A 27,801-nucleotide genomic window follows, 5' to 3' on the forward strand; every position below is an offset into this window, starting at 1 on the left:
TGCCATATTAAGTATATTTAGTCTTCCAATCCATGAACATGGTATGTTCTTCCATTTTTTCAGGTCTTGTTCAATTTCTTTTAGCAGATTCTTATAATTTTCTATGTAAAGGTCTTTTGTGTCCTTGGTTAAGTTTATTCCTAAATACTTGATTCTTTTGGTTGCTATTGTAAATGGGATTTTTTTCTTGATTTCCTCCTCTTGTTGCACATTACTTGTGTATAGGAACACTACAGATTTTTGCGTGTTGATCTTGTAGCCTACTACTTTGCTGTATTCATTGACTAGTTCTAGTAGCTTTGCTGTAGATTTTTCTGGATTTCCTACATATAGAATCATGTCATCTGCAAATAGTGAAAGTTTTACTTCTTCCTCTCCAATTTGGATGCCTTTTATTTCTTTTTCTTGCCTAATTGCTCTAGCTAGAACTTCCAGCACAATGTTGAATAACAATGGTGATAGTGGGCATCCCTGTCTTGTTCCTGATCTTAGAGGAAAAGCTTTCAGTCTCTCCCCATTGAGTGTGATGTTAGCTGTGGGTTTTTCATATATTGCCTTTATCATATTGAAAAAGTTCCCTTCTATTCCTATCCTTCGAAGTGTTTTCATCAGGAAAGGATGTTGAATTTTGTCAAATGCCTTTTCTGCATCAATCGAGATGATCATGTGGTTCTTCTGCTTTGATTTATTGATGTGGTGTATTACATTAATTGATTTTCTTGTGTTGAACCAGCCTTGCATACCTGGAATAAATCCCACCTGGTCGTGGTGTATAATTCTTTTAATGTGCTGCTGGATTCGATTTGCGAGTATTTTGTTGAGGATTTTTGCATCTATATTCATTAAAGAAATTGGTCCATAATTTTCTTTTTTTTGTAGTATCTTTGCCTGGTTTTGGTATTAGGGTGATGATGGCTTCATAGAAAGAGTTAGGTAGCTTTCCCTCTTCTTCAATTTTTTTGAAGAGATTGAGCAGGATTGGTACTAATTCGTTCTTGAATGCTTGGTAGAATTCACATGTGAAACCATCTGGTCCTGGGCTTTTCCTTTTTGGGAGCTTTTTGATGACTGACTCAATCTCTTTACTTGTGATTGGTTTGTTGAGGTCATCTATTTCTTCTTGAGTTAATGTTGGTTGTTTATGCTTTTCTAGGAAGTCGTCCATTTCATCTAAGTTGTCTAGTTTATTAGCATATAGTTGCTCATAGTATCTTCTCATTATCTCCTTAATTTCTGCAGGGTTGGTAGTTATATTTCCTTTCCCATTTCTGATTGCATTTATTTGCATCTGCTCTCTCTTTTTTTTTTGTTAGCCTAGCCAGTGGTCCATCGATTTTATTGATTTTCTCAAAGAACCAACTTCTGGTTTTGTTGATTCTCTCTATTGTTTTCCTGTTCTCAGTTGCATTTATTTCTGCTCTAATCTTTGTTATTTCTTCCCTTCTGCTTGCTTTGGGGTTAGTTTGCTGTTCTTTCTCTAATTCCTCCAGGTGAGCAGTTAACTCTTCAATTTTTGCTCTCTCTTCTCTTTTAATATAGGCATTTAGGGCAATAAATTTCCCTCTCAGCACCGCCTTTGCTGCATCCCATAAGTTTTGATAAGTTGTATTTTCATTGTCATTTGCCTCGAGGTATTTACTAATTTCTCTTGTAATTTCTTCCTTTACCCACTGGTTTTCTAAGAGAGTGTTGTTTAGCCTCCATATGTTTGTGAATTTTATGACCTTCTGCCTTTTATTTATTTCCAACTTCATTCCATTGTGGTCTGAGAAAGTGTTTTGTATAATATCAATATTTTTAAATTTGTTGAGACTTGCTTTGTTACCCATGTGGTCTATCCTAGAGAATGTTAAACTGAAAATGACTGGAGCTTTCTCCACTGAGCCAAAAAAGAAACAGATAGTCCGCTTCAGACCCAGTCCAAGGCGACCCTCCGGCTCTCCCAGGTCAGTCGTAACCCAAAGCCTCTGTCTGTTTTTTGGGGATGCGTACCTGTAGTGAGCAGTTCACACTCGCTACTTAAAACCCCAGTTGGAGCTCAGCTGAGCTATATTCGCTTGCTGGGAGAGAGCTTCTCTCTGGCACCATGAGGCTTTGCAGCTCGGGCTATGGGGGAGGGGGTCCCACAACTTGGTTCCGCAGGTTTTACTTACAGATTTTATGCTGTGTTCTTGGGCATTCCTCCCAATTCAGGTTGGTGTATGATGAGTGAACGGTCTCGTTTGTCCCCCTGCAGTTATTCTGGATTATTTACTAGTTGTTTCTGTTTTTTTGTAGTTGTTCCAGGGGGACTACTTAGCTTCTACTTTTCTCTATGCCGCCATCTTGCCCCTCCCTTCCCATATTTTCCTTCTTTACATAACCTTTCTTGATCCAATTTTTGGAAATATCTAGAATCTAGTCAGTGTTGAGCAAAAAGAAATGTCCTTTTAGTTTAACTGAAGAAAACTGAACTGGCAGAATTCATGCAGGGCACTTATTGCAATGAGACATTGATCTTAGACTTCTTGAGCCAACCTGTTCATGATTAGAGTCCTCTTAGGTTCATGCTAAAATCTCTGTTTAGTTTTTGGGTAACTTTGAAAACCACAGCACATCCTTTAGTATCATTAACATATTGATCAAGGCATTATTGAGTAAGAACAGGGTTTTCCTGTCCAGGAAACTCAATGTGACTTTGAAAAAAATCACTGAAAGATGTTTGTGATTCACCTTCTAGAATACTTTAAATGGCATTCTACACTAATTCTTTTAGGAAGTAATTTAAGCCTTAGATTTCACTCATATTTCTTGACAACTATGCGTCAAGTACTGGGATGGCAGCTTACATACTTTGGAGTACTTCATTTTATCTTTACAACACGCCTGCTAAGAAAAAGTATTCATTGAATTTTGCAGAGAGGTTAAGTGACTTGCCCAAACAAATGCAAGTTTCAACTGCTTTATGAAATTCAGTGTTAATCCTTGGTCCCAAAACGATAATAGGCAGTCCCACATTGGTCTTGATAGTCAATATTAATTATTTCTAGTTCAGTTTTGTATTAGCCAGGGTTCTCTGGAGAAACAGAACCAACAGGATACATAAACTTTATATATCCTCTCTCTGTCTCTGTAGATGTATATATGTATGTGTGTGTATATATATATATATGTATATATATGTGTGTGTATATATATATGTATATGTATACACACACACACACATACAGAGAGAGAGAATTATGATAGGAATTGGCTCATGTGACCCATGGGGATTGGCAAGTTGGAAACTCCAGTGAAGGTGAAACTGAATTCCCAAGGAGAAGCTGGCTGGCTGCAGTACAGAAAGAAATTCTTCTTTCTAACCACTGAAATCCTCAGTTCTGGATTTTAGACCTCCAACTGATTGGATGAGGAAACTCCCCTCATTGCAGAGGGCAATCTTCTTTGATTGTAAATGCAATCAGCCATAGAAGCAATCAACTGACTATAGATGCAAATCCGTTTATAAAGTATCCTCACAGTAACAATCAGGCAGGTTCTTGCTTGACTAAACAACTGGACAGCATAACCTAGCCAAGTTGACATATGAACTTAATCAGCACACCCCTCTCCATGGACATATAGTAGAAGTACAAGCAAATGAAAAATAGTCTATCATTTTCCATCCCTATCAGGCTGTTAGATGGGCCACTTTGGATTTCATTAAAGATGTATTATGGAGGTCACACCTCAGGTAATGGCTTGAGGTCTGCAGGTCAGCAGGTGGGCGGTCGGGAGGAAAAGCAGGCCTCAAAACGGGAAGGGATAGACAAACGGAAGCCTGCTAGGACAAACTGGAATTCCTGAGAAAAACTGAAGCTCCCACCTACCGTGATGATGCAGGTCACCAGCAGAAAAGCTGGTGGGTGTGCTTTGCACAGAGCTGCAGCAATGTATCTGGCCTAGGACTTCGAGGAATTGAAGGAGGAGATCTGGTCTACCTAGCTGCTCCCCCAGGCCAACAAGGAGAGCCTTGTTGTCAAGGTGAGCTACACAGTGAGCAAGCTGTACCAACCTAGCCAACAGGGGGCTGCTGATGCACTCTGGCCTTCCAAATCTCATGTAAATTTCTCCTGCCAACCCTAACCCAGAACTAGGCAGGGAAATGAATGCTGGGAAATGTAGTTCCAGCTTAGCTAAATTGACACGGTATAAAACACAGCAGCTATAAATTCTGGAATAAGGGAGAATAGATGCAAATTTGGAGGTGGAAAAAATATTTCAAAAACTCAAAGGCCCTGAATTCTGTTGTAGAATTGTTATGATAGAAATTTCTTTTAATTAAAATATTAATTATTAAAATTTATTACTAGCTTCCATTTCCTCTACTTCTAAAAATGAGGTGAAGTCATTTCATTAATGTCACTTGGCTTTTGTTTCTTTAGGTATAAAACTAAAAAAGCACCTTTAGCAAAATACATTGTAAAAGCACTGATTTTTTTCCCTCAGGAATGTTAATTATCTCCCCTAGGCTGATGACTCTATCTCCACATGATTTCCAGTTCCTTTTTCCAACTGATTCTAGATTTTTCCACTTTGGTTCTTCACTGTTGGCCAAACATGACAAGCCCAATACTGAAAAAATTTTCTCCTTATTCTCGGTCTATTAGATGCCAATTAAAATATTAAGATGCATTTTTAAATTTCATCATCCTTTGCTGATAGTTAATGAGCCCTTGAGAAGAAGGAAAACGCACAAAGTGCAGCCAGTTCAAGGAAGGCCCTGTATGGACAGGCCTGGATAATCTGTGACAGTGTGAGCACTTTTATCAGGGAAGCAGAACCATTGTGAGATGATATGGAAAAGGGGTCCCTTACAACTTCCCTTTCTTTTTCATGGGAAGCCATTCTTCCAGTCATTTAGGACTGATGCTTTAGGGCCTTTTCCCAATTCAGTCAAAGTCCAAGTGCTCTTGGGTTTTCCCTCAAGAATGGCTCCTGTGTTTATCTTTCCTTTCTATTTCTGCCAACCAAGGCTATCCTTCCCTATTTCATTCCTAAGAAACTGGGAATGAGAAGTCCTCTTCCATTCCAGCCCTTCTAATGTCCATCCATCCTCCATACCAGTATTCCTAAAATACCATTTTCCTCACATCCCCAATGTTCACAAATCCCCCGTGGCTTCCTACCACATCACAGAAGTCAAATAATTTTCAAGATGAAAAGGAGATTAGAAATTATCTAGTCCAACATTTTGTTTTTATAAGAAGGAAACCAGGACCTCCGAGAGATGGAGGTCACACAGATTTAGGACTACAAACCCAGGTACCTGGAGGCTCATTCCCATGCTCTTTCATGCATTCTTGAGGGCAAAAGTCTACCTGGTTATCAAGGCTCTCACTGGTAGGTCAAATGGTGACTCTCAGAACCTGTAAATATGACCTTATTTGGCAAAGGGGTCTTTGCAGATGTAACTAAGAATCTCCAGAAGAGATCATCCAGGATTACCCAGATGGGCCTAAAAACAGTCACAAGAGTCCTCATATGAGACACACAGAGGAAGGACATGGGGGAAGAAGGAGAAGAAGAAGGCCATTTGAGGACAGAAGCAGAGATGGAGTTAATGGCCCGGTAATATCTGGAGCCACCAGACACTGGAAGATGCAAGGAAGGATTGTCCCCTAGAGCTTTGGAAGGGGTCATAGCTATGCTGACACCTTAATTTTAGACTTCTGGCTTCTAGAATTGTGAGAGAAAACATTTCTTCATTTTAAGACACCCGGTTTGGGGTACTTTGTTAACTGCATCCCTGGGAATCTAAGAACTCCTCCATCATTTCACTCCACCCTTTTGGGGCCACCGTAATGCACGACTCCAGGGAGAACTATTTGCATTAGGTTCTAAGGAGTTAGACTCCAGGGCTGCCATTTGCATGGAAGCCCATATAGACTCTGCATAGAATACAAAGGAAATGGTCCCCATGCTGTTGTGTCATGAGATGGTAGGTAATTTAGCTGGGTTCCTTTGTTTCTCACTGCTCCACACTCAAGCCAATAGACAAAGCATTTATTGAGTCCTCTTTTCCTTCCCCCTCTTCTCTGTTCAGATCTTTCCTATCTTTAACGCTCAATGAAAGTCTAATCTCTAAGAACCTACTCCATTTCCTGGAGGTCTTTATTTGTATGAACTACTACTAGGGTATCTTAAGTGTAGCATAATTCAGTTCCGTGCTACCAAGAGCCTGAATTTAAAATCAGGAGATCTGGGTTCTCCTCCCAGTTCTTCTGTTTACTGGCTGTGTCACCTCTAAGGCATATATGTTCTCTGGGGCTGTTCCTAATCATGAAATTGGTATAATAATACCTCCCAGATTATAGGTGAGCCTCAAATGAGCTAGTGCAGTGAAAGTGTTTGGGATGCTGTAAAGTACAATGTCACTGAAAAGTATGATGTCAATATAAGTGGCAGTGTGCTAACACAACATAGTCCTTTTTTATGTAGTGGATAGCTTCTGTATGTTTGTTTGGTTTCTTAGCTAGAATGTAGTTGCCAGATTGTAAATTCTTTGAGGGAAGAAACGACGTCTCATATTTTTTTCTCTGTGCCTTTAAAGTGACTGTGGCATATGTCCGTTTGTAAACTGTGCTGGGCTACATTTGTGTTTTTAAGGGGGCTTGGGGAGTGGGAGGAGAAGTGTTTTAAAAATAAGATACAGACATAGGAAAGACCTTGAGATGGGCTTGTTTACACGGGTCAAGCTATGTGGTGGGCAGGCGAAGCACCAAGTAAGCTAGTAACGCTAGGCTGCCAGAGAAACTCTGGTTCCTGCCAGGAACCTGCACGAGGTTTTTTGCAGAGCTATCCATCATTTGGACATGACTTTAAAAATCTTTCTATTTTTGCCTGTAAGAAAAGATGCAGGGCTGGCATCAGTAGTGCTCCGAAACAGTGAGTGGGAGGCATTAGGACTTTCCTTTGTTAAGTCATAAATAGTTATTTGGGAATTTCAGCCTCAGAGTACACAAATGTAGTTTCAGGTTGTTTGGACACATGCTTTTTGCTACAACAAGGGGAAGAGTCTTCTGGAGAACTCTTAGACCATCAGCGATGCTAGTGAGATGGAGAATCTGAGTTGAAGGAGGTTTGGGTGTGGGAAAGGGGAAAAAACCCTCCAGCTCATAGTTTCTCCAACTTATGACTATAACTGCAGGTCTAGCGACTGACCTGGGCATTTGTGTTTGAGGCTGGGAGGCCTGCTGTCTGAGCAAGAAATCCCAATCATCCTCTCTAAAGAGAGCAAGCAGCCATTTCACGTCAGTAGTTTGGGGCTAGGGATTCTCCTGGAGTTTTTAGAAGGGGTCCAAATAATTGTCCTTTTATCTTTTTCATTAAGGGTCAATAATTAATGTCCATCTTCAGGTCATAGTTTCTTTTTCTTTTATTCCTAAAGAAAACATGCCCCAGGAATGCTAAGCCATCCACAAAATTGCATTCTCGAGCACTGTTGTACAAGTTGGAGTTGAAAGAAGATTTTTATTAGGAAACAAGCTTTTCATACCAGATCTTGAATGCATTATCAAACTTATTAACCTGATGTGATTAGGACTCAGGTATTTCATTTAAAGAGTTTGTTGCTTGTAATATAAGCAAATCCTTTGTGTAAATAGAGGTGTAAAGGGGAAAGTACTTGCTGTTCTCAAGTAAAATTGAAAGCAAGATTAAGCAATCCTTATTAAACCTTCTTAAATATGTATCGACTTAAAATAGCATTCCTCAATGGTATTAGATCATGGCCAGGCTTTCTTCTACCAGAAAAGTGTTTTTATTCTTAGGTTAAAGTGTATGCCTTAAATATTTTATTTTCTGGACTTTGGTTTTCCTATCTGTAAAATAATGGTGTTGCCCTGGAATCTAGAATCTAGGAGGGGGAATACATTTGGTACCAAGTAATCTTAGTAATTTTACTCTATGCCTTTAGAATATTATTGTAAGAAAGAATTCATAGGCTTCACCAGATTGCCAAAAGGGTTCATAACCCCAAAAGGGTTCATGACCCCAAAGCAAAGAGCCCTGCGCTCGAATTCTCTGCAACTACTACTAGAGCTGTTCCTTCAAATAAAATCAGAGCACGTCCTCCACAGCCTTCATTACTGACTTTGATTAAACATTCTGGTATTCGTATCTTATTTTTCCGTCAGTCACTTCAAAATATGTCAAGAATCATAACTTCCCTCTCACAGTGTTTCTGATCATCATTTCAGCTTCCTTTTTACTAAGAACTTTTCCATCATGGTTCAAGCTCCAGGGTGGAACCACAGATCCCTGGCTTTGTGAGGACACAGAGAGCCACAGGAAGATTTCCGGTCCACTCATGCTTCAAAAGTGAAGCAACGATGAGCCCAAACCAAGGCATGAAGTTATTATCTGGAGTTCATTTGAAGTGACACCTGTGAAGGAACCAAGCCCTCCTTAAAATGGCCACCATAACTCCGAAAAACATGTGGCTTTTCTTTTTACTATAATTATTAGAGGTTTTTAAATCCCCAAACTATATACCCATAAATTATTTGATTAACCTTTTCTTCCATCTCATGATTAATCTCTTTTCCTTGTGAGCAGATGGGAGAAACTTGCCCAAGGTCTCGTATTAAATTTGGTCCCGAGGCTGTGGCTGTCATCCTTCATGCATCCAAGCAGAACCTTACACAGAAGGCAGAATGACCAATGGCACCAAGTCATTGATCAATATCTTCTATCAATTCAGAAGACTGAAGTAGGGGGGAGTTGAAGCAAGAAAGCATCCTGGAGTCATGGAGAGGAGAAGACAGAGGACAAAGCGGTGGGGATTCATCCAGACACCCCCTCATTTGGCAAGCGTGTAGAGCTTACCCACGACGTCCCAGGCACCATGTCTGGTGCTGGAGAAACCCGGATGGAGGAGCAAGTCCCACCTCGCTCTCATGGAGCAAATGGTGGGGAGGGGGTTTGTTGCAGGCAAAAAGCAAGACAATTCCAGTGGAAAGAAGAGTGATGAAGGAAAGCAAAGGATAAGTGAATGAGCGTGCTTACGGGGGAGCTACTGAAATAGTTCATCATCAGCTATGATGTTCATAGAAGGCCCTTCTGGGATGAGGACATGTGAGCCAAAGCTTATAATGCATTAGCGGCAAGAAGATCTGGGAGGAGGGATTTTAAGGCAGGGACAATAGCACATCAAATGGCCCAGAGAGGGACATGAGCTTGGAGGGTTAGGGAAAGAGCACAGAAACTTATCGAAGGCATCCAGTGGAGTGTTTGAAGGACATGTACAGGTTGGTGTCAGGCTGCCTGACCTGGAATGCCAGTGCCACCAGTGTTGGACTTTGGGAAAGACAACGTCTCTAGGCTTCAGTTTCCTCATCTAGAAAGTAGGGCAATAGTATTGACCTATTAGCATAATTGTGGGGATTAAATGAAGCGATCTGTGTATTTGTACCTAGTTCAAACCTGGTGTGGGGCACGGATTCAGTGCCTTAGCTGTTAGTGTCATTTCAGGCCTGGTAGTGGCCTAGACTGATAAATAGTTCTGGTCATGCCAGCACAGACACCAGCAGGCATTTTGTTGTAGCCTCTCCAGGAAGACCGTACGTTGCACACAGGAAGTGCTCCACAGCTCTCTGTTGAATTGTGCTGCCATGATCATCTTCCCCACCTTTCTATGAACCACCACAGTTGGGCCAAGCCTAAAGAGAAGAGAGTTTTGGCTTTGGGAAATCTGTCCTCTTCTGGATCACCTGCAGTCAAGAGGCTTCCCAGGAAACCAAGCAGGTTTTACAGAAAAGCATGTTCTGGTGTAGGTTAAGGTGAAAAGTGTGGTTTAGGCTGAGAAACACCTGAAAGTCAGTCCACTCCTAAGCTGATGCAACTAATTTGGACCTTATGCTCTGTGCACACATGGACTGTGTCTTGTTCACCATGGTTTCCTGAAGCCTGACATAGGACAGGACCACAATAGGGCTCAATAACTATTGGTTGGATGAATCAAAGAAGTGTTACTAGAATTCTCTCAGCTTCTGGAATTCAGGGAGAGCTCTCTGTTCTGGGGATGAGAGGCCCCAATCTCCTCTGGTATGAATCTGAGTCACTATCTTTGGAACAAGAGGTGAACGTACTTTGTATGGAGTAGCGTATCTGAATAAAGCCACTCAATTGAGGATGCAGGGCCATGTTACAAATTTACTAAAATTAAGGTGATTCTTAAGAAATTTAGGGTGTTAGACAAATGTTTATTTCCAAGTTTTTCCATTTTATTCTCCAAATATGAGACCCAGGGCTCTCCTTTAAAAAAAAGACTGGGTATGCTAGTTTGGATGTATTATGTCCCCCAGAATGCCATTATCTTTGATGCAGTCTTAAGTGGGCAGACATATTAGTGTTGATTAGATTGTAATTCTTTGAGTGTTTCCATGGAGATGCAACCCACCCAACTGGAGGTGATAACTCTGATTAGATAATTTCCATGGAGGTGTGGCCCCGCCCACTCAGCATGGGCCTTGATTAGTTTAGTAGAGCACTATATAAGCTCAGACAGAAGGAACGAGCTTGCTACAGCCAAGAGGGACACATTGAAGAACGCACAGGACCTGAGAGAGGAGCCTCAGCTTACAGAGACATTTTGGAGATGGCCTTTGAAAGCAGACTTTTTTTCCAGAGAAGCTAAGAGAAGACAAATGCCCCAAAAGCAACTAAGAGTGACATTTTTGAGGAGCTGCAGCCTAGAGAGGAACAACCTGGGAGAAAACCATTTTGAAACCAGAACTCCAGAGCAGACGCCAGCCACATGCCTTCCCAGCTAACAGGTTTTCTGGATACCATCGGCCACCCTCCGGTGAAGGTACCCGATTGTTGATGTGTTACCGTGGACACTTTATGGCCTTTAGACTGTAACTGTGTAACCAAATAACCTCCCTTTTATAAAAGCCAATCCGTTTCTGGTATTTGCATTCTGGCAGCATTAGCAAACCAGAACACTGGAGTAAGTCATACCATGGGGTAATTTTTCCAAACTTGGTTTAATAATTGAATGTATTTAAATGTGACTCTTCAAAAAAAATGTTTTGATGCAATTCCTTTATGGTTTTCCTAAGAGAAATATGTCATACTCTGAACTTGGTATTTGGGGGAGAGGGAATTTTTTTTTCTGGCTCATCTACTTAGCATTAGAGCTTCTAAAAATATTTCAGTGGATTATCTCAGGCTTCAAAATTACACGAAATCCCTCAGATATGTTTGGGCAATCCAAAGTTAATAATAATAACAAAAAAATCTTTGTTTAAAATTTATATCATAGCCACACATAATTAAACTGTCAAGAGCTGCAAAAGGACTGAGATTTTACTCCACTTGCAAGCTAACAAGTTATCCTGTCGCAGTTTCATGGATGCTGGCAAAGACATGAAACTCCTTGCTCAAGAGACAAAAGACGGTTCATTACTCATTGCAATAGGAATAACCAGGATATCAGCATTCATGCTAGTCCCCCAAGCCCCAAGTCCCACAAGGAACATGAAGAGGCCCAGATGACACCTGCACGTGCAATGGGCTGATTCACAGGAGAAGAATCTGAAGCTTAGGGAACCCAAATCTTTTATAATGGACGGTAAGCAGCCCGCTCTTTTCCCCAAGGGAGACGTTATCTTTATTTTCCTGGACAGTAAACAAACCTGCCCTTTGCTCCAGAAAGAGGCACTATATCTTCCAAAGCTGTTTGTTAAATAAACATCCTTGGAAAGATAGTCCAGAACAAATGCAGTCTCTGCCTCTGTTGGCAAGATGTGCAAATACACGAAAAACCCATGGAGAATTGCCTCTCAACTCAAGTATCCTAAAAATACCCCTTTTCTGTTTAAAACAAAGAACTAGAATTAATTTTTAAAAAAACTCTAAGATTGTAGAGCCTAGTTTTTTTGTTTTGTCTTGTCTTCTGGAGTTTAACCAGCCTTTTGGAGGATGAGTGTTTGGTTTGGTAAAGCTGATGAAATGCAATGTACAAGAAATGGACTGGTTTTTAACAATGGGGATTTATTAGCTTATGAGTTTACAATTCTAAGGCCATGAAAACGTCCAAATTAAGGCATCAACAGGACGATAACCTCCTCTGAAGGTGAGCTTGGGCTCCTCTGTCAGATAGCAAGGCACATGGCGATGTCTACTGGTCCCTCTCTCCTGGGTTTTGTTGCTTCCAACTTCTGGCTTCAGTGGCTTTTCCCTCAGCTTCTCTGGGGCTTTTTCTGTGAGCTTCTCCTGATTTCATCTCTTAACTTCTCTGTGTTTTATCCTCTCATAAAGGATTCTACTAAGAGGATTAAGACCCATCTTCAATGAGGTGGGTCACATGTCAGTTGAAATAACCTAATCAAAAGGTCCCACCTACAATAGGTCTACACTCATAGGAATGGATTAAATTTAAGAACATGATTTTCTGGGGGTAAATAACAGTTTCAAACTACCATAATGGGCATTGTTGGGAAGCATTAAGCATCATCTGCCATAACATTTAAACTTAGATTTTATACCCAAAAAACTCCAGCTCTTCAAAAAGAAATTGTTCATGTGACATTTCTGCAGCTAAAGATTATGACAGTTTCAGGGATATGGAACAGCAGGTTCTAATCTGGAAGTTTATTTAGCTGTTTTACTCTAAGACATCCTGGGTTTAGGACCATGATGCTTACACACCAGAGATACATCAAATATGTCAGAAGAGATTATGATGTTCTTTAAATTTCCTTCTAGGTTCCTGGCCACAACTTTCAGAACCAACACAGCTAAAGCCTTTTAAAGTGCTCATCTTCCTTTTCCACGATTCTTATGGAATAATTACACATTTTTAGAGAAAAGATATATTGCATAAATTATTTTTTAAACAGGGAGTTTTATTAGCAAATGTAGCCATTATACAATAATATTCACATAGTAGGTTTGTATTATGTGTAAGTGACTACTTTCCAAGTTCAAGCTTTTCAAAGCTTTTTGTTTTTCCATTTAAACCTCAGGTTTCAGTTATCATTAATATTCCTACACACACCCCTCCCTTTTTCCAATTAATTAAATTAAAGGTCATTCCTATTTGGTTGAATTGGCAAAGCATTTGATTCTCTCAAGTTAGTCATACAAGTAATGTGAAGTAAACAAAAAATAGCATCCATATGGTTCTACAGGACATTTGCATCCAAACAAAAGAGAGAGGCGAAACTTTAGGAAATATGTGCAATTAGCTAATTAAATTTCATTTTCCTCTTTGGCATTAGATGATGCAGCAGAGGTCCTAACAGAAAAAATAGTCTAAAACTGCACTTTGGCTGCATAAACACAATTAAACTTAAAATGAAATGACACTAACTGTAATGACAATCAGCACTTTTCACATAATACAGCCATGTTTCATTCTCCTCACGTTCCAGCTCTGCAGTTACAATCGTATGCCCTTGAAATTGATAAATATTGGGCAGTATAGACATTAAAGAGACAGAGGAAGGTTTTAACACTATCCAAGTAAATACAGCATTCATCTGTTCCTTCATCGATTTCCAGAACACAGTGTTAAGAATTTTTCTAGGGAACATTTGCCACATTAAAAACTGTAATCTTTTTTTTTGTATTGAAGTCCAAATAATCAAAAATGAAAAAAGTGCAACATAAAATATTACATCTGAAGCCATGATATTCAGTTATAGTTCAAAGGAGAAAAGACTAGTGTCTTGTGTCTTCTTCCTTTGTTTTAGATTTTGAGCCCTGGTTCAGAGGTCTGCCAATTGGGGTGTTCATACTCCTGGGGTTCACTTTACAAAAAGTACTCCTTCAACAACATATTAAATTCAATTTCAATTTCCAGACGTTCAAGTTCCAAAAATCTGTTTTTTAAAATTTCTCTTCCCCCATCTCCCCAGTTATGCTCGTTCTTCCACTTAAAGGAATGCAGACCTATTATCCGTTAACAATCTTGTTATGATGCATATCCCAAATTATAAAAACTTAAGGAGCACTCAACAAAAAGATAAATGACTCCAACAACTAAATAATAATTCTTTCACAAATCCAGTAATTTGCTTTCAAGAAGACTAAAAGATGATTTAATCAAATTATCAGCTGATATAACATTACAAATAACTTTTGTTGTTAATTCAAAGAATTTGGTGACCCTGCTATTATACCGTTTCTTCAACTTCCCCATAGATTTTCATTATTCTGAAGAACAATAGATGTCATCTATTCAAAAAGTAGAAATGTGTCATGTTATTCTAAAAATAAGTGACACAGAGACACAATAAAGAAATAAGTTATCTATCTCACTGAGAAATGTATTTCCAATCAATTTCCACGTTTAATATTTAAAAGGTATTTCTAAAAATGTGTAATATATTTCTATAGGTTGGACCCATTTTACGTTAATAATTACTGTACTAATAAGTTAGTCAGAAAACAACAACACTTAGAAACCCTTAGAGGAAATAAAAAGCAACCTAAAATTTCAATTTAAGGTCATATTCTTGTTACAGAGAAGTCTGATGGAGTGATAAATAAAAGATTTTCAAGCTTACAAATTCATCACAGTAGGATAAAGTGCTGTGGAGAAAATAGAGGTTCAGAGTGAAGAAGAAATCATATAAAATCTCTAACTGTTAAAGATCTTTTTCCTATATTTTTAAAATGGATGATGATGATTACCAAGTAGGTATAATATTTATATAATTCTATTGGAAATATTTAAAAGCATGACATAACCATTCCATTTTTAAATACTAGAGTTTATAGTACAATACCAACTGCATCCTTTGCTACTATTTAAATTTATGATGGAAAATGTAAGACATCAACTTGTAATAGTGAACAAAGTACTTTTTTTTCAAATTATTTTAAATGCTACACAATCAAGAAATTGTGGCTCTTTTTTATCCCCAACTGGTACCTAAACATGAAAGACTTCCATGTTTTATTCTGGCATTCTCTACTGAGGGTTATTGCATTTAGTACCATTTCCCCTAAAATACATTTTAAAAAAAATCCTTTCCCTTGGTTTAACTAGAAATCATTGGGGCAAAAAGATTAAGGCCCACTAAGGCTTTATGTCATTGCTTCTTGAATTGTAATGTAAGTAACCTAAGACACTATTCTTGAATAAAGTACTTATTTTACAAGAGGGCATGAGTGGGCAGAACTTAGGGAGACTGTGAGAAGCAGGAACACAAAAAAAGAAAAATAAATTAAAGCCACTACATCATTGTGGATGTTGGAGATGTTGACCTTTGTTAGAATATATATTTTAAAGAAATAATTTTTCCACTTAGGGAATATTTGATGCCAGAATATAATGGTGGGTGGAAGGGAATGGGCATATTCTCTCTCAATTCATATTTGAAGTATCTCTTTGTAGTCAAAGAGCTAGAGCTGCTTTATACCTAAGCAGTGAAAGTTATAGGATTTGGCTCCACTCCTGCAGAGTTTAGGGTACTGGCCCCTGTCAAATCAAGCTGTTGAAAATTCTTGCCTGAGTACAGAACATCTGCCAATGTATCTAGAAGCTCTCTGGTAAGAGTTTCAAGACCTTCATGAGTGTTTAAAGCCCTGGTGAGTCTGCCAGGTGGTTCCAGGGGAGCACTAAGCCAAATGTGTCTGGAGGGCTGTGGGCTTTGGATCTGAAAGCACAGTATGTGTGTGCATGTGTGTGCAATGCCAGGTTATGTGCAGGGAACCATGTCAGTGGCCAGGCATGGCCAGTATCTAGGAGGGAGGAGAGACGCACCACTGCTCACTCGTGGTAGGGCTAAGTCATCTGGCTGCCTTCTCTTTCCCCTGTGATGGGGCAGTGCTTCCCAGAGAGAACCAGCACCGTTCCTTCTGCGGTGGTGAAAGGGCCCTGGCATGTGGCAATAGCTTGATTTTCCTGGGAGTAAATGGGCCATCTTATTGGAAAAAAATCAGTGTCTATTATTATAAACATCCACAAGTTAAATCCACACATGAAGGTTCATGCCTCTCGACCACTAAGCGGAGCTTCTACATTTGCCTGCTCCAGGGAACAACGGGGCCTGTCAGAGTCTTCTGCCATCTTGCTCCTAAGTCTGCCATGGAAAGACTCTTCTCCTTCCAAGAAGTTCCATCTTGCTGCAGGTGCCACTTTCAGATCATTACTTTACTCTCTCTGGATTTGACAACCATGACTTCATGTTTCTGAAATCATTATTCAAAGAACATTCCCCATACTTTTGACTTGTCAGGCTCCGTATAGGGAGATTGAACCATCCTTATCAAAACACTTGTCAATAGTTGCAACATCTAGTTTGTCAATATTAGAGAAACCCAGGCATGAATTTTTGAGTGCTTCCCCTCAGATCAAAAAAGAAGTAGAAACATTCAACACTGATACATTTTTTTTCTTAGAAACATCAGGTGCAGGGTCTGCCTGGGATGAAGTTCCCATTAGAAGAGAAACTGATACCTGTACATCTCTTTTCAATATTCAGCTCGTTGCTCACTGACAGGTTAAATGGCCCAAAGACTCAGCTCAGCTTCTGTGCTGAGTAAGCGCCTAGAACAGGCTTTCAGTGTGGATCCTGGATTTTACTCTGCGAGGCCCTGGCAGCTCAGACTGAGCACATACAACTACCCCATCTTGTTGGTCAGATTCATCCCTGTCTGATAGCAACGTCAGTTCTTTCTCTCATGAGGCCAAATAGTTTGAGGACTCCAGCGGTGATTCTTCCTAAACCTCACCAAGCAATCCAAAAGGCCATCTTGATGAAAAATGGGGAAGAGAAGAAAGGGCTTTGAGAGGTGTTGGGGTGGAAGTAGAAGAAAAGAAAAAGAAAGAAAAACCTGTGCTGACACCACTACTAAAAGAAAATGAGAGTTCTTCCCCACCTCCTCCTCCTCCTCCTCCTCATGGTGGCTGTAGCACAAGAAGGTAAGGGCCCTTCAGCTCCACCCAACTGTGTCAAATACCCACAGCAGGAGGAGCAGAAGGAGATTGATCTGTGCATTGATTGTTTAACTTAAAAATTTGGATTTCTGTGATTTTATCTTGTGTTTGCCCAAAGGCAGGCCTTCATCACAAAGGCCTCGCTAGAATTATGCAGAAATCACTGCACTCCCAGCCAGGCCCCTAATCTTGCAAAGCTCAAGACAGGCTCACCTGAGCATCCTACTGGGCTCCTTAAGAGAAAGGCGATTCCATCGAGGATTTAATCTGCCAGCACCTGGTGAAGATCTTCAGCGCAGGGTGGACAGGGATGCTATGGAATTTTATTTTTGAATTCCTTGTTAATTAGAACAATAATAATGATGTTGCTTTTGTTACAATTATCTTCCATGCCTTACTTGTAACCTGGAGTTGATAGTCAAGGAAAAAAAATATTTTTCCTGCCCTCTTCCACAATTAAGTTTAGCCAAGTCACTAGGGGCAGATGTTTTCTCTACAGAATGTGATCTGTCATGAGAGGCAAGCTGTTAAAATCTAGCAGCTTCTCCCTGGCCTCCTGCTGCTTCCTCCTGCCGCCTCCCCTGGGCCAGGATGACAAAGCGCATTGGTGTATCAACACTGGCTTTCCATGTGAAGGTTATTAGCCGACAGTGAGCCAGGGCTGGAGCCGCTTCCAACGCCTTCTTTCCTCAGAATCAAAGGCCACGTTTATCCATCCATTAACAAATATTGATTGAGTCACAACAAGAGAGTACAGTGGTTAGAGAGCCTGAGCTCCAGAGTCAGGGCTCAGCACTACCTCTGCCATTGAGCTCTGTGACGTTGGCAAGTTATTCTTCTCTCTCAGCCTCGGTTTCCCCTTGAGTACAGGAAGGAGAGTGATAGTTCCTCCCTTGTACAGTTTCTGGGAGCATCAAATAAGATAATGCTGGCAAAGTGCCCAGTCCACAGTAAGAACTCATAGCTGTTCTATTAAGCAAACTGGCCTTGATAGGTCGGGAGCAGAAGACGGGCCAATTTCCTTCTCTTCTGCCCTAATTCCATTCAGCAGATCTCATAATGTTCTCTTGTCACTCTCAGAGAATAAAAAGTCCTCTGACCATTTTAGTGCCAAGAAGTGTCTCAGTTCAGAAATTCAGCTGTTTAGTCTGGTATAATGATCAAATCTTTGAGTTCTATCGAATTTAGAGCTCTCACCCTAGGCCAGGAAGCCCAAGTGGGGAGGGGGGTGCAGCGGGGAGGCAAGGAGGGGCTGTGCTTTCGGACTGCTCTGAGGTCAGGGAAAGCGGGTTCCGGGAAGGGGCACGGTCTGATGGCAGGTAGGGCTGGGATCTGGCACTGGTGCCCCCAGCTTGGCCAATGCCCAAGGCTCGCTCACTGCTGCCAGGCGGGGGCCCAGCCACTGCCTCTCCCTCCACATATCTCAGGCCTGGGTCTGGTGCCGGTGCTGTTTGTCCCTCCAACTCCCAGGACCCTAAATCAGGCTGTCCCCGGGCTTCTCCTAATCCTTTCTCACCCACTGGAGGTGAGAGGAGGCACACCCCTGCCCCATCCTGGTAAATGCCACATGATCTGAACATAGACCCCGCAGGCCTGGGACGCAGACCCGCGGGTTCGACTCCCTTTCGGTGGGTTTGCTAATTTTGCTGTCGCCTGCCCGTGTCCCTTCTTGTAGTGCCCTGGCTGGTGCTCAGCGAGATCTTTCCTGGTGGGATTAGAGGACGTGCCATGGCTTTGACGTCCAGCATGAACTGGGGCATCAACCTCCTCATCTCCCTGACATTTTTGACTGTAACTGGTAAGAAACTTTGGTTTTTCTCTAATGGATTTTGTGCTTTTTGAACAAATGTTAGAGAAGCACACCCAGCCCCACCCTCCTTACCCCCCCCCGCCCCCCCCCCAAACAAAAGCAAAACCATTTTATCATGGAAACATCCAAGCATATTCAAAAGTAATGAGAATGGCAACAGACAAGATGTCACTGTCATCCAGCTGAAACAGCTTTCAATCTTCATTCATTTATGATCCCATCTCACTGGCTGATGAAGTATTTTGAGTCATATCCCAGACACACTATCATTTTGTCCAAAATTTCAACACAGATCTCTAAAAGGTAAGGACCTAAAAAAGATATAACTGCAATATTATCACATCTAAAATATTAATAATTCCTTAATATCAAATATCCTTTCTGTGTTCACATTTCCCCAGTTGTCTTATAAATATTTCTTTTTATGTTTGCTTGTTTGGCTCAGGAACGAAATGCATAATTTACGATGGGGTGATGTGTCTCATAATTTCTAAGTTTCATCACCATCCACCACCCCCAGCCTTATGGTTTTTGTTGAGGAAACTGGGTCTTTTGTTTCTTAGAGTTTTCCACGGTCCGGATTTTGCTGACTGTGGACTGTGGTCATGTAAATGTCCGTCTGTCCTTTGGGTTTCCTGCAGATTGGCGTTTAGATCTAGAGGCTTGAAGAGACTTAGATTTTGTCTCTGTTTGCGAGCCTCCCCACATGCTAGTGGTGTGGCCTGCGTCGGAGGCTCAGCCTATCTGCCTGCCCCTCATTTTGGGATGTTGGCCAACTTTGATGATCATGACTCAGATCCACTGTTGTCATTCTATTATTCCTTCTAAATTTATTACCCTGAATACTTCTCTAAAGAGAAATTCCTTCTCCATAACTATTTGGCTATTCCAAAGTATGGATCATATGAGAGGCAATAGAAATTTTCTCTTTATTTTCCAGTTTTCAGCATAGTGATGTGGTTCCTTCAGTATGCTCCAGAACTGGCCAATGAGTGGGTTTCGATTTTCCCCCCTTTATTTTATGTGCGTGTGTTTGTATATAGGTAATATATCTAGTTAATTTTCAAAAGTGGATGTGTACTTAAGTATATATTATATATATATATAAATACATTACACACACATATATAAACATTTTTTGAGTACGCATCCACTTTTGAAAATTAACTTTTGGAATTATTAATTAAGCATAGTTTGGGTTCTTACATAAAATTTTCAGGCTTATGTCCTTTATTTTTAGAAATAGTGTAAGACTGAAGGAAATAAAGCAGTTGACTATTGGCACTGGCCGTATCTCTCCCATCCTTTCTTACTTTCACACCTGTAGCACGTGCCCTCACCTTTGCACACCCACCACACACACACACACACACACACACACACAACTCATTTGCTCCTTGGTGTGGAAAAAGAGAAATATAAAAGAAAGAATGGAAATGATGAGGTATTAAGATAGGTGACAGAAATCTCTGGAAGGATAGTTAATACATTGGATAGGACAACGAAAACCCAGAAGTTCTCAGTCAGCTTCTGACTGAAAACCTTTAGAAGACTTTTAATTGGAGGAAGTTTGAAATTCTGTACCCATTTTCAAAAACCAGCTTCCCAAGTACAGGACAGAGGGGCTGCAAGCCCTCGGACACCAAATTTGCACGGCAATTCCAGCTGTGTAAATAGGGCAGAATGTTCCAGATAGACACACTTACTCCTGCGGTTGTGACCCAGCCACAGCCTGTGTTCAGCTCAAAGTAAAGTATTTTAAATGGGGTGTTTAAAAATGGCAGGGTGCCCACCAAAGGAGAGCAGTGTGGTTGAGGAGGACATAGGATGCACATGCTGTGAAGAACTGTAGGAAAAGTTCGGGGTGTTTGACTTGGACGAGAGGCTCCTCAGGGAAGGGATGGAGTCACATTCAAAATCTGAATAACTGTTACAAAGAAGTGCAGTGCCAGAGGGCAAAGCCGAGCCTCTGAACAGAAGTCACTGGAAGGCAGATTTGGGCTTCAAGGAAGGCCTACCTTTTAAACACACAGAGTTGTTTCACCATGGATGAGAATTTTTGTGTAGTAGTGAGCACATGTTTACTGAAAGTATTCAAGCAGAATCAGGGAACGGGTTTGATGAGATGACCTTTGTTTTTATTTCCCCAATTTCTATATTCTGGCTTTATGCTCCATGGAGGGAAAAAGGACCAATTGCACAAGCAATTTATGAAGCAACCACATGAGCAAAACCTTGTGCCAGCAGCAGAGAAAAGCACAGAGGGTTTGTCAAATGAACTGCAGAGCCCTCCCTGCTGCCCGCTTCTCTTCATCTCCGCACAACTGACAAGTGGTTAATAGGCTTAGCTCCTTCTCAGGTCACTCACAAAACTGCCTCAGTACATAACTGCTCAGGTTTCCTGATTGATCAGCCATGATTTGTGGCTGCAGCTATTAATTGAGGGGCTGTTTGCAAGTCTTAAGTGTGTCATTGGTCCAAGCCTATTTTCAGAAAGAGCCAGTGTTTTTTCACTCCTTCCTGCCAGGCTGGACTTGTTGCGGCCGAGCCAGGGGGCAACACAATTTGAATGGCAGACTCAGTGCTTTGGGGACCATTCCTCACCAGTTAATGTACCTCACCCTTGGTCAGTGACTACAGAGGGATGGACGTTAGCCTGGAAATGTCAGAGGAAAAGCTAGGCTGCCAGGTGAGATCTGTCAAGTCTTAGCAAGTTGATGCCTTTGTTCGGAGTCATTATCATTTTGAGCCCAAGAGGAAACATTTCAAAACACTGTCAGCTATTGGAAACTGATGAAATATTGCCAACATGAAGTAATTTGATCTATTCAAATCAGAGTAAAGAAGAGTGAGCTGATTCCAAGAAAATTCATCTGCACAAATGTCAATAAAAATGTCCACCCAGTTGAAACCAAATGGCTGTAGTGGTGATTTCCAAGAAGAGGAACTGTTAAGGCTCAGGGGAAGAAGGAGATAGTTTACCTTTTGCATTATATGTGTTTGTGTTTTTGAGGTTCTGTTTCTGCAAGGACCACGTGCTTTACTACATTAATAAAAATGCATTACTGTTTTGAAAAAGAAGAGCATGCCCACCAAGAGGATGGCATTTAAATTGTGACCGTTACAAGACTGCTGTTTACTTTACCAAAGAAAGCTGGGGTCGTTTGTACAACTGAAACCTTTGGAGGCTGGCTACATTTTTCATATGGGATTTCTGTTTCCCTGGATATGGTACTATTGGCATGTTTGAAAATATAAGTGGTTTTATGTATATCCTCCAAAAGGCAGCTGCCTACGACTGGGACCAAAGCAACATGAAACACATTTCTAACCAATTTTCTTTGTTCTTTCTAGACAGTATCGGCCTGCCGTGGGTGTGCTTTATATATACAATAATGAGTCTGGCATCCCTAGCTTTTGTTGTTGTGTTTATACCCGAGACAAAGGGATGTTCTCTGGAACAGATATCAGTGGAGCTAGCAAAAATGTAAGTATCATGTCCTTGCTCTCTGTACAAAACTCTGTAATCAGAAAGGCAGCTTTTATACACAATTAAATAATAGCAACATCCTGAATCATTTTAGGATATTCCTTCTGGCGTAAGACCATGTCTGCAAGCATGTCTTTCATTTGGGTGACTTGGCTAAGTAAATAGGATAAAAGTAAACTGGATAACTAACAAGTGAACCTTTCAAAGCTCTTTTCAGCAGTGGTCGCAGAACCTCGAACCTTGCCTACCTCCTATCCCATCCCCAAGAGGAGGTTTTCTTTGCTTTGGGTTTCAGCTCAGCCCCGGCTGGTCATGCTCATCTGGGCTAGGGCCGTGGGCTTCAGCCCTTCCGTCTCCGTTAGACTTGGAGGCCCCTTCGAGCCCTAAATGTCTGCTCAGGATGAGCTGATGAGAAAAGCCCATGGGCTTAAATGTCTACAGCTGTTCTGAATGTGGCCCACTGAGGCAATTTTAAGAAAGTCAGAGTTTCTTACATGAATAGACATTTAGAAAACCAGTTAAATAAATTTCACGTGCACTGACTGTTTAAGCCACTTTACTTATAAATGAGCTGCAGAAAACTCCTCTTTTCTTTAAGTGGCAGAACTCAGAGTTCCAGGGAGAATGTGGAGGGCTGGGAGAAGGGCATGCATGGAGGGTAGAGATGAAGGGGAACCTGTTCCTCTCCCCAGGATGAACTCATCCTACTGGCAACCCCAGGAGACATATTCTTGGGTTTAATATACTGGGAGGAAACTGCAAATTTACAGCCTCTGACTTTCTTTTTAAAATACTTTACTAGACTAGAGAGAACCGTATGCTTTCTACAGGAATTGTGGGCACAGTGATTGTTCCGCCTTAATCTGAAGGAAGAATAAATGTAACAGGTGAAGGGCTGGTAGGTCTAGGTAGGCATATAAATTTTTATGGACCAAACTGTTAATGCTGGTTATTTGGGGTACGATAAGTAGGATTGTGCAATCTTCACTTCTTACTCCATACGCTTTTTTTTTTTTTTGAGACTTCCACCTGCCATAGTTTTTTTATTGCTGTAAAGCTGCTGAAGAAACACAAACTGTATGGAAATGTAAAACAGAAACTAATAATAATCAGTTGCTATGTGATCAAAGACACATGTATTCATGACAATATCAGATGTACACTCTGATAACTGAAATTTTTTTCTTAACTTGTGTTATTAAAATATCTGCTCTGTAGCTTCTTGAAGGCTAGCTTTAAAATAATGTCAACAGCACCCCAGGGAGAGTAATGCGGTACAAGTTTCAGTGCTGCTCAGGAAACATCCCTTAAATCCTTTTTGTTTACTCTGTTCGCTGCATTTATGAACTTTCTAAATCCCTTCTACTTAACCATAGCACTAAACCACTAGGAGTAAAGATGTGGTGAATTTCCTAATACAACGTACTTAGCTTTATACCCAATACACGTTTTAATGGTTTGAATTTTAAAAATATTTTGCTTTAGTAAGCAGAAAAACTTTTCTCTTAATTAAAGCCATGGTTAAACATCTAGTTATAGGCTGATTTCTGGTCCATATGAGACCCTGTTTTTTTTTAAGAATAAAATGAAACTGACTCATTTGCAATGAGAAGTGTAACGGTCAAGAACGTTGAATATGAACTTTGGCCTGAGTAGCGCATTTCCTGGTGCTATGCAAGCTGATGCCAAGTGATTGGATTTCTTGGTGAGCATAGAATATCTAAACAAGACTATTAATTACAGATTCAATCTTGGTAACTCAATGCATCCATTTGTAAGCCAGGAGCCTTCCTGATGGATTCAGGTCTTTTCCAGAATTGAGATGCTAGGTCTTCTTTGTAGCTAAATTGAATGGTCTTCCTTTAATTTTCATCCTTCCCTATGCCTAGTTTCACATCCATTAGCTATGGCTGCATTTCATAAACTATCCTGAAATGTAGCAGGTTTAAGTGACAATGATTTACTATGGCCGGTGAGTCTTGGGTTTGACTGGGCAGGGCCTCTGCTGGTTTTGCCTGGACTCACTCTTGTGGCCCCATCGGCAGGAGGCTCAGCTGGACTGGACGGTCTGAGAAGGTCTCCCTCATCTGGGTGGCGGGAGGTGCTGGCTGTCAGAGATGGGGAGTTTCAGTCCCCTCCATGTTGTCTCTCATCCCCCAGGAGGCTAAAGCAGCTGCCACCCGTGGCAGACAAGCTAGTGAAGGCAGAAGCTGTAAGACCTTTTGCCATTTCGGTTTTGGAATTCACACAGCATCACCCACCAGTTTCTATATTCAGTGCAAGTCCAAGACAGTCCAGATTCAAGGGAAGTAGAAATAGACTTAACTTCTTGATGGGAACAAAGGGTAAAGAAGTTGTGGCCAAATTTTTTTATATAATTTTTTTTCAATTCAGTTTTAATGAGATATAGTCACATACCCTACAGTCATCCACAGTGTACAATCAGTTGTTCACGGTACCATCATATAGTTGTGCATTCATCCCCATAATCAATTTTTGAACATTTCCATTACTCTTAAAAAAATAAAAGTAAGAATAAAAATATAAGTAAAGAACACCCAAAACATCCCATCTCGCCATCCCCCTATTATTCATTTAATTTTTATTCCCACTTTTCTACTCCTCTGTTGTGGCCACATTTAATCTACTATATTTGCTCTTTCTTGACATTGTCTCTTTCAGCTCCTATGTAATGATCTTCTTCTTCACTGACTCTTCCTTTGGTTGTTTCTCCTTCTATTCCTATGTTTAGTCATCTTTGAGGTCTTAGCCCTCATCCTGATGCCTTAAGGTCAACTCGAATCCTCATCCCAGAAGCCATCAGTAACTCTAGCCCTGGGTGAGCATTATTTGTCTCCTGGTTTTCAATATTTTCTAGTCCTGCTTCCTTCTATATTGCCTTAGCTAGCACTCTGGTTTTTGCACTTCCTTAAGCAGGTTACAGAGTTTTTCTTTGCCAGGCATATTCTCTGCTCACTTTCTCTCTTATGTACCCACAATATTAAGCTAGCTTAAATATTGATTCCTAGCAGACAATTAGGAAGTATTCACAGTTTAATTGGATAACTTGTGGGAGAGGTCAAGGCTGAATTCATTGCATGTGGGGACTGGATATGTGGATGAAAACCCCATGTCCCACAACATGGATTGACAGTATAAATGGCACAGGTTTTCATCTATATATCATGGGTATGATTTAATCTGTGGCCTCACCCAATCTGGGCAATGGGAGTAGGAGGATGTATGCATTAAGATAAGTGAGACATGCTGGCTATACCCTTGCCCACCACTTGAGATATCATTCAGTCATCTCTTTGCTTTGACCATCTACTGTGTGTCAGGCACTGTACAAGGAAAAAACCAAAGATCAAGGAGACAAAGAATCCATAGCTTGCTTACTCTAGGGGGTAATACAGTGTGCTGAAGAACACAAAGGAAAGTCTGTCTGGGCAAAGAAGGTATGTGTGGAGGTCAGAGGATGGGTCCTCACTCAGAGGTCAATCCACTCCATGATGTGGTATGATGAATGCAGTTTAACCTGGGGATTGAGAGAAGAGCCCAGAGCAGGTAGCAGTCAGGTGGGTCTCATCCATCTTGGTAAGGAGTTTATCCTGAAGACAGTGCTGTGCACTTAAAGGTATAGAGCAGGGTAGTAAAGTGACCAGATGTGCATTTTAGAAAGAGAAATATGGCAAAACATGGAAAATGGAAATGAGAGATGCTGAAAGAGCAGGCCCATAAGGAGTCTGTTGGAGGACTCAGATAAGAAACTGAAGCTGGGAGAGATGGAGGGATAGAACCTGGAAAACTTGGATCCAGTTTGGAAATGACAGTTGAGGGAAAGGGGGGACTGGAGAGTGAGCCCAGTATCCAATGGTGACATTCATGGAGCTAAGAGATGGATGAGGAGGAAGAGCAGGTTTGGGAGGCAGGAGTCTGGTGGGGGGTTGGAGGCAATGATCAGTTCAGTTTGTACAGATGATATTTGAGGTGCCTGTGGGAAAAACAAGGTTGAAGGGAAAGAAGGCAAGGGTACTTTGGGATCTGGAGTTTAGGAGAAACAACTTTGTGAAAGATGTAGATTTGGGAGTCATCAACATATGCATAGGAATTAGGTATGTATATGGGCAGGTTCGTGTTTTGTGTAGCCTAAGCATTTAAAAGCCCTGTTTAAAAAATTACTATGAATTATGAATACAAAATTAAGCCTGATTGTGTGGGCTTTGGAAGGGACTGTGCAAGCGTGGGGCCCTGAAGATCCAGCTTCGTTGGCATCTCGGTAAATCCACCTCTGCGTCTATGCACTTCTGAACTACCCATCACACTAGCTTTGGGAGCAAAAGTCCTTTACAGAGAAAGATTTGTTACAATCCCTGTGAACAACACTAACTAAAAAATTGAGGCAGGAAGAAAGTAGCAATGAATTAACTGAACAAAACTGAAGGCCTGCCTTTCCTTGTTGGTTTGGTAGGAGAGAACTTCCTAAATCTTGAGGTGGGGATGGAGCGATCAGCTTCTCTTTGGGCTCGGATGGTGGGAGCAGGAAAGAAAGTGTGACAGCGGGGCCTGACCCTCCTGGGGCGCCTGAAGGGCAGAGCTGGGGAGGGAGGCAATCTTTTAAGGGGGTAGGAAACAAACCGAAGACTTGCGTCAACCCCTGGAGCATTTGGAAGGGTTAAATGAAAAGGAGGATTTACTCTTCCCTCCATGGAGGATTTTCTCTTGCTTCTAAACCTGTCTTTACGTGACTCATTTCTAAAGACAAAAGGTATCGAGCTCTCTGAAGCTTCTCTTGTTCTTTCTGCTAGAGAAGAGAGCCTCTGCTCTGTGCTCGCCCACTCCCGTTTACCCTCAGCTCAAGCACTGCCCATTTTAAAGTGCAGTGGCACATTTACCCGTCTGCCTCCTTCCGTCGTGACAGGGAGCACGCCTGAGTCATCTTTTACTCTCAGCACTTACACAGAAGGTGCTCAATACACTTATTGGATTGAGGGATACCAAATAAATAATACAAACAAGCGCTTCCATGCACAAGTCAATCAAACAAATGGAAGTTATCGATATCTGCTAGCCTATTTCCATGGTTTAAAAGAATGTTTTAGCCCCATTCTTTTCTCTTTGCATCTCTGTTCGTATTTCTAAAAGTTTGGTATCCTTTTACAGATCCAAAACAGGAAAATTGGTGTTGAACCTAATATTATGCACCCAGCCTTTTATGTGAACACTCAGAAGCATTTCCAATGTATTCATCTTCACACTTCCGTGTGTAGCCTTTATGTGACAGGCATATCTCGGCGTTTTTTGGGTTCAGTTCCAGACCACCGCAATAAAGCCAATATTGCAGTAAAGCAAGTCACATGGATTTTTTTGGTTTCCTGGTGCAAATAAGAGCTATGTTTACACTAACTAAAGTGTAGTGTGTTAAATGTGCAATAGCATTATGTGTTAAAAAAAATAAAAAAGCGTACATACCTTAATTAAAGGACATGAAGTGAGCACGTTGGAAAAATGGTGCCGAGGGGCTTGCTCCCTGCAAGGTTGCCACAAACCTTCAGTTGGTAAAAAACGATATGCCTGCAAAGC

At 41.0% G+C, this 27,801-nt stretch overlaps 1 protein-coding gene across 2 annotated transcripts in view; it reads left to right on the top strand.

Annotated features, from left to right (window-relative positions):
- The window catches only part of SLC2A12 (solute carrier family 2 member 12), a 63,904-nt gene that overhangs the window by 27,030 nt on the left and 9,073 nt on the right, over positions 1-27,801 (top strand). For both annotated transcript variants that reach the window (XM_037843352.1, XM_037843353.1), the window contains exons 3-4: positions 18,594-18,716; positions 22,083-22,215. In XM_037843352.1, the coding sequence (XP_037699280.1) occupies positions 18,594-18,716; positions 22,083-22,215 (256 nt within the window). The remainder of the gene's footprint in view (positions 1-18,593; positions 18,717-22,082; positions 22,216-27,801) is intronic.

This window comes from Choloepus didactylus, chromosome 7 (genome assembly GCF_015220235.1).
Source record: "Choloepus didactylus isolate mChoDid1 chromosome 7, mChoDid1.pri, whole genome shotgun sequence".
NCBI lineage: Eukaryota > Metazoa > Chordata > Mammalia > Pilosa > Megalonychidae > Choloepus > Choloepus didactylus.